The sequence below is a fragment of the Bidens hawaiensis genome, unplaced genomic scaffold (assembly GCF_021521415.1).
Source record: "Bidens hawaiensis isolate Kalapana, Puna unplaced genomic scaffold, B.hawaiensis_p1.1 tig00060088_1, whole genome shotgun sequence".
Classification (NCBI taxonomy): domain Eukaryota; kingdom Viridiplantae; phylum Streptophyta; class Magnoliopsida; order Asterales; family Asteraceae; genus Bidens; species Bidens hawaiensis.
This window is the reverse complement of record NW_027500830.1, coordinates 19,021-27,295: the sequence shown is the minus strand read 5'-3', so window position 1 is coordinate 27,295 and position 8,275 is coordinate 19,021. Positions and strand designations below refer to the sequence as shown.

General features: G+C 33.0%; 1 protein-coding gene across 1 annotated transcript; it reads right to left on the bottom strand.

Moving 5' to 3' along the window:
* Positions 1-3,238: 3,238 nt before the first annotated feature.
* Positions 3,239-6,672, bottom strand: LOC143602915 (uncharacterized). Its single transcript, XM_077079879.1, has 13 exons — positions 6,520-6,672; positions 6,340-6,427; positions 5,503-5,683; positions 5,331-5,421; positions 5,206-5,241; positions 5,016-5,114; positions 4,807-4,937; positions 4,249-4,297; positions 4,082-4,171; positions 3,950-4,003; positions 3,791-3,856; positions 3,596-3,693; positions 3,239-3,510 (listed from the first exon to the last, which is right to left on the bottom strand). Exons 1-13 carry the CDS (start codon positions 6,595-6,597, stop codon positions 3,441-3,443), a joined length of 1,131 nt encoding a protein of 376 aa, XP_076935994.1. The 5' UTR covers positions 6,598-6,672; the 3' UTR covers positions 3,239-3,440.
* Between the last annotated feature and the right edge of the window lie 1,603 nt (positions 6,673-8,275).

The window sequence follows — 8,275 nt, the reverse complement described above, 5'->3', positions numbered from 1 at the left end:
GGGGGGACTTGAAGAGGTAGGTCCCAGCAGAGCCCAGTTGGATCCGCAGGACCAACCATGCTCAGAGACGTGACGTCCTTACGCGCAGTACGCAAGCTGGTCCCGCAGGAAAAGCCTCCCAATGGTGAAGGACTCCGCCTGTCCCCGCAGCCTCGGATACAAGCCATTAGGGAAGGCCACCCGCGCAGCACGGCTACACGCACAAGGTACTTAGCTCTCGATCATTCAGTGTCACCTGAAGGAATGAGCAAAGCCGGGAGCAATCCCGCACAGAGGCGGGAGGGGGAATACTCCCGCCCAAATAAGCCAGTCTGTATACTGAAGGATCTTTTACTGTACCTGACGAGGTATGGGCGAAAGATCTGATCAGAGATACGACAGCTCACTGATACAGTATGGCGAGCAGCATGCTCCTGTACTGTATCACTATTAGCCGCTGCCTACTCACCAACTACTGTCATACCACGTGCGTAGCCGGCAGTTGGTGGAAAGGGAATAGTATACAGCAGGCCTGGTCACTATCAGCCGCTGCCTACCCACCAACTACCAGCAGGGCACGTGCGTAGGCTACTGTTGATGAACAGGAACACTGTTGCAGCCGGCCATACCTCCTTGGAAACCTACCTTCGGCTATAAATACCCCAAATGGTATGATCATCTCAACACATTATTACATTATCTTATATCATCATATTATACCTGATATCTGCTCTAGCAATCTCTTAATATACTTTTATATTTAAAGAGCAATCTAGTCTGATTCTCACGCCGGAGGGTGGTCACAAGGAGGAACCCCCCCCCCCTTCTCAGTGACGAGCTCACGGTGTCTGTTTTGCAGGTTATCAGAAGAACCATCTTCTCAGGGTCCAACCCCTCGTGGGAAACAGCTATCCAACCCCCAGGTTACCAGTAATCTGTCGGGGGTCCGGTTAGTGTTTCTTCAGGTAGTTAATATAAAAATATTAGTATATTATTATTGATAGCTTCATTAACTTTGTATAATTAAAAATAAATAAATGAAATGAAATCTATAGATTAGATCAATGTTACATAAACTAAGGAGTGGTTAACAAGAAAAATATAAATCATGATGCATGTATATCAGTATATCTTATATTGCTTCTAGCTTTTTTAAGGTTTTTCTATATAAATTAGAAGCGATGCTTGTATTTAGTCAAGTATTTATTTGAAATCGAGCTTAATAAATAACCAACTTTAAATAAATAACTGTAAGACGTAAGAAGAATATATTTGTGAAATAACAATACTTTTCATATCTTCTAAATTAAAGGAGTTTTATTAGTTTACATCTATGATCATGTAATAATTATCGTGTTTATAACTAGTTTTAATCCCTTAATACAAACATGATTAAAATATATTTCTATACAAAGCATATTATATTATATCCATATTAATTAAAGCCCTCTGCATTTTATTCACTATTTAGTTGTATACGAGATGCAATTTCTAATTTAAAGTGCATTAAGCAATGTATATGATGTTTTTTTTTCTATTAATTATGTACTTTTAGTAGTGTTCATGTTTTAGATCTTTAATCCTTGTTAGAGCCTATCATTAATGTTGCTAAAAGAACCACATAGCTTGTTTTGGACCTCTATGGTAGCACAAAAAGGATTTATCTTGTGAACTAGTCTTCATTATTATGATGTTAAGTCATATTTCATCTCCATTTATCAGGAATCAAGTTACAAACATCGCGTAACAACGTTAAAAAGTCTACGAGGCTAGAACGACACAACCCTAAATCAGATGCTGAAAATTTTAAATTAAAACATATTACATTTATTTAAATCAAAGTGCATACGAAATTGTTTTCAAGTTAATAGATTGATCATGTAAATCATAATTCGTCATCTTGTAAATCTATAAATTACATTAAAACAATTTGTTTCTAATTCTATAACACTTTTATTAAATTTTTATGGATTCGCCATTTACGCTATTGTGTAAGTTCTAAACAATTATTTTCGGTTTTAATTATTAATGCATTATGCATATGATGTACGACCGATGGCCTGCCTTTGACTTATTGATATGTCCATTTGGCAAAATAGACAAAACTTGATGGTCACTACAATGCAAATAAAAAAATGTTCCATATTCAATAAGATTCGTAAGTTTCATCTAAAATATACAAGTTATTAAAGATTTGAGATGACTTTTGTTATAATCATTATATTTGGTACGTAACAAATGATATATTATGCTACATAGTCGAAATAGCAAGTCAACACATTGAATTTGGTATAATCTTTACACTTACTACATAAATATATTCATAAGATGATTTTAATATCATCATTGATCTTTCAATGAAACAAGTGGGCTTCGATATAAGTTAGTTTCTTTGTTTGGAGAGCATCTCTAAAGAAGATTCCATTTGCAGGCGCCTTAAGAAAAACAAAGAGTAGGAAACAGTCCAATTGACCGTCAACTATGTAGGTTTTTGGAGTCGGGACTCGAAATATCACATTATAAACATAGATAGAGAAAATTGTGTCGTCTCAAATATGTATATGGTACAAACTTTGCAGGTTCATGTTTTTTCGGTAAAGGATCCATTAAACTTCATACCTCAATTGTCAATCCCTTACAACTTGTTATGACATATTTGGCGCTCGAGAAATGAAAAGATCATCAATGATAAAGCCCCTTGTATTGTTTGAATTGGTGTCCATGTAATGTCTTATGTAATGCTAATACAATATGTTACTTAGACATTTTTTTTACTCCCTCCGTCCCATTATAGGTGTCCTAGTTTGATTTTTCAAGTCTTTCTTGTTTAACTTTGACCGACAATATATTTGTTTGTGTTATATAATACTTGATGTAAAATATATGAATGGATTGGGTTTTAAATGTATTTTACATTGATATAATTTTCATCAAGTATTATACGACCCGAACAAAAATATTTACGGTCAAGGTTGCAAAAGAAATACTTGAAAAATCAAACTACGACACTTATAATGGAATGGAGGGAGTACCATTTTAAAGTTGATCATCACAAGTTAATGACCCACAAAAGTTGGTTGAATACCATATTGCAAATATAATGTTGATCTAAAATACACATTAACTTGTGCGACCTACTTAAGTTGGTTTATCGCTTGGAAGTTGAATGCATCTCAACGATTAAGCAAATGTGTGTAAACACTTCTAAACAAATGATCACAAGTAATACAAATGATTTGAGTAACATCAACCCAAAGCCACCAAAATGTACCGTATGCAGCTGAATCCATCAGTAAACTAACAGGCACCATAATGTTCAAACAATTACCAAATTTTGTTAATATCCCAAACTAATATCAACGCAACATCACAAATACAACCGTCTTGCAAATTCGAAAAACAAACCCGACAATACAGAAAGTAAGTCATGCAGATAATACAAACAGCTGAAGTAACTAACACTAGCGTTGCTGAACAAGCACTTCATTGCAATGCTTCTTGAAATTTAAGCATTCTTCCACAAGATAATCACTGTAATAATAAAAAACTTCATGAGAATCAAACGTATGAAATATATGGATTTAAAAAACTAGATTTTAAAATTCAAGTAACTTACAATATTCTCTCAGCCATTTGTGATGTGTCCCATCTAGGACTCCAGGGGTAATCTTGTAAAATAGCCGACTTGATTGGTGCATTACCAGAGTAAAAATGCTTCAAAGATGAACACAGAACCCAAATTAACAATAAATAACACGATATAGTGCACACTTAAAACCATAACATAGGATAAATAAAAATGAATATTAACCTGAGAGCTTTGAAGCACCAGAGCGGGTTGTTGCCTTGGAAACTGAAGTGGAAGTGTAAAGTGAACCTATATACCATATACACGAATTGTTTTATTTTGCACTGAATTTAAATATATTAGAATTCAAAAGTATATTTAATTAATATTGACGGTTAATACCAGAAATGTAAACACTCCAGAGCATGCTAGAAACGTGGCCTTCCGGCAAAATACCTGACAAACCAATTATACAATATAAAATTTTGTTTTTGAAAAAGATTTATTTAAAATATAAAGTTAAAGTTTGAATACCGGATCGGCTTCTATTGGCCTTCCAAAAGGAATAGCCAATGCTGTAATAAACTTTCTTCTAACTTCAATTGATGAAACCGCGTCTCTTATCTGTAAAAATAAAAACAAATAAAAATTGCTGGAAAAATATAAATATTATCCCGTAAATGTAGAAGATTATTGTTAACCTGTGATTCAAGCATCTCCTCTAAAGTGGGAAGATATTCAGCCATGCACCTTTAAGATATATAATTAAAATTCTAAGATTAATATTAAAAAAATAACACTTTTCGTCATTCTGATATATAGCAAATCTCACTTGTCGTCCTTAAACTAAAGATGTAACAGAAATCATCCTTTATGTTCATATGTTGCAATAATTTGCGTCTTAATCACTTAACAGATGCTAAAATTTTCAGTTAAATTTAGTCATTTGCCTTGCATGTGAGGGCATTTTGGTCTATTTATTCTCATAGGGACCATTCTTGTAACTTGCCGTCTTTTTATCCTTGTTTTAGTAAACTCCAAGAATGATCCATATGAGAGTAAAACAACCAAAACGTCCTTGCACAAGGCACATGACTGGACTTAACAGAAAATATTAGCACCTGTTAGTGTAAAGCACGTAAATTTTTGCAGCATATGAGCACAAAGGATGATTTATGTTATTTCCTTTAAGTTTAAAACGATAAGTAAATTTTTGCATGTCTCGATAAAAAATAATAAATAAATGATTTAACACTTACATTCCTTCTACCCAAGAAGGAAGCCTGAACTCATCAATGGAAAATAGCGCCTTCAACTCGGGTGATGATATTAATTTCAAACGTGGCGCTGAAGCCATTGCTAAATACTTTCTACTCACAGGATATATAACCTGCATTTATATTTATATAATACAAACTTAAGTACCCTGCAACTAGCATATATGAATGTATAACATAAACAAGATAACCTGTAAGTATATCTTCTGCTGATGTCGCCAAGTGGCCCCCGCAACCATTTTGTTTAAATCCATCTCTAACAATGGAACTGCAAATTTCACCTCTTCTGGCTACACTACAGTTCAATGGAGATTATAAATAATTTGAAAACTAAAAGGCAGTTTAATCATCAAATGCAAGCATATAACTCATAAATAGTACCTTGTCAACACCAGAGCTCATATACATTTCAATTCCCTGAACAATGGTTACATATTATTAAACAAAATATATAATAAGATAATGGCAAAAATAAAAAATATTTACGCAGTAAATCAAAAGATTACCTCGCGAGAATACATGGTGTTGATTTCAAACTTCAGTCTTTCATCATCAACTTCGCCAACTCGTTTCTTCTGGTACGCCATATACAAACTCCTGCAATGAATATCCTTGTGTATAACGAATAATATTCATAATGTTGGTTTTTAAATGAGCAAATTGTAAGGTGTAAAATACCTAAGTTCATGAATCAGTGACAACAGTCTAGTTGGATCTTTACAATTCCAATCAGATAAACTATTTTTAGCTACTACATCTCCTTCTCGGCCAACAGGATACGGTCTAAAGTGTTCATCTTCAGGTCCAAATATGATATCAGGAGCCAACAATGGAAATTGTGCATTGTAGATAACATCCCCTATGATTACAACAACAAAATCCACATAAATTATCTTTGTTTCCTCAATACGTAATCACAGATGAGATACCGATATGAATACAAAGATTAAAACTAGGGCTATAAACGAACCAAACCGAGCAAGGCCTTGTTCATGTTCATCCATTAAACTTTTATCCAACAAGCTAACGGTTCACAAACACCAAACAAAACGATATTTCTTCTCCGTGTTCGTACATTAATAATATAAACTTGTTTGTGAACGATTCACAAACACAAATGATTTGGCTAACCGAGAATGGTCAGTCTCAACGGTTTGGTCCATCTACCAAGTTTGCGCTGGTGTTTTTCTTTAATATTCATATTCATAAGTTAACTTACATATAAATTAATCACATAATATCTTTGTTTCGCTGTTAATAATTTTGCTTAAATCTATACAATAAGATTAAAAAAACCATTAAAAAACCTTTAACGAACACAACTGAATGAGCACGGCCTTGGTTCGTGTCCGTTCATTTAGTTAATCTACGAAACTTCTTGTTCATGCTCATTCATTTATTAAACGTACGAACGAAAATAGACATTTACAGCCCTAATTACAACCACTAGTTGAATTTAGTTCTACTGGTTAACTAAGTCAACAAAAACGCCCAAATAAGATCAAGTAAACTGACATTTAATGTAATCGAGACAAAACGGTATCGATAACGTGAACCGGTCAATTAAACCGGGGATTTTAGAACCGGACCACATCTGCTCAACCTGTAGAAGAAGAAACATAATGTGATTATGACCTAGGGTTTATTAAATTCGTTACAAAAGGAAATGAAACCCTAATTGAGAGAATCGTGTACCTTGATGGAGTAAGGTGAGTGACTGAGAAGGTAATTGAGCTGTGTAAGGATGATCGGAGGTATTGTATCCACCGCCATCGTTATCTCCGGCGAACTAAGCGGATCAGTTTTGGGGTTTGGTTCGGTGTCACCGGGACGAGATTCAACCTAATTATCTTGTTATAGTTTCTTTTTTGAACGCTAATCGAGTTCGGTTTTGGTTAATTTCGGTTAGTTAATCGGTAACGTCAAACGGGAATTTAATGAAATATACTTATACTAGGTTATTAACCCGTGTATAACACGGGTGGAAATATTTATATTTTCAAACAAACACATGTCATTTAAAAGGACACCATAAGTTGTTATATGTTATTCGGGACGACAACATACTTAAAGTTGTAAATGATATTGGTGCAAAAACAAATGATTGTGAAACACAAAGATAAACCCAAATAACATTCAAATTACAATCTTTGAAAACATAATCAAATGTTAAAATGTAAAATTTATAAGCTACCAAAAAGACTTCCTTATAAACCATAGTTATTCTTTATTTGTAACTTTGTATTCCATGTTTAATATAAGAATTTTAACACCAGTCTTCGCTCTTGATAAAGCTACATAGAGTTGTCTATGTATAAACACTGGGTCTCTGAGTTATATACCAACTCTTGCTAGAGATTTACCTTGACTTTTGTTAACGCTCATCGCAAAACATATTACAACAGGAAAAAACTACCTTTTCTTTAATTTTAATGAAAGTTTCTTATCAGAAGGTTTTAGACCACAACGAATTATGTAAGTGTGATAACCAGTATTAGTACCTGAAATAACTTTTACTTCAACAAAACGCCTACCGAAATTAATTACTCACAATTTAGTTTCATTACACAAACCGTTATTCTGATCCATATTGCTTAGTAACATTGTTGGCACACCGACTTTTAGAACCAATCTATGAGTTAAAATAATTTCGATCTTTTTGATTTTATTTAGCATAATGTGTTTATGAAAATTTTAGTTCAAATTAAAATATAAAAAAATAATTGTATGATCTTACTTAAAAACCAAAAAACTGTTTTTTTTATAAACCACAACTAAATTTGTGAATTTTGTTGCTAAGTATGGAAACAATATAAATTAAGTAAACCAAATATAAGTAAAAATAATTAAGAGATATATTTGGGCCTCTAATTAACATAAATTAATTTGTATACACATCTTAATTAAAACACATGTTTTAATTGGTTTTTAAGAAAATAAAATAGTATTGGATAACTGAAAATTATGTTTCGTATCATTTATAAAAAAAAATATAAAAAAATTAACGTGTAAACATACATTCAATGTTATTAAAACTTTGTTTATCAAAAAGATATAATGTTAGATATACTGAACTATTAAAAAAATTAGTAAGAATTATCAATGGATGTAATCGGAATAATTATCATAATAATTTCGATAAGGAAATAAATCAACAATATTTTCGCATATCTCAAAACTTTCAACATGTCTATTGAATCTTGGAAGGAACAGGTGGAACTTTGGTGACATAGTCCTACCATGGCTAGAGTTAGTCTCCAAATGGTTTTTAAACTGTAAATATGAATAGATGAAGCTCTCAACATATAAAAATAAAATTGTAAATATGAATTTAAAGAAATCTTACATCGATCAGAACACACATTTGGCGACCAGGTCCTACCATGGCTCGAGCTAGTCTCTGAATGGTCCTCAAACTTCATGATCTGACCTACCTAAGTAGCAGCAAGAC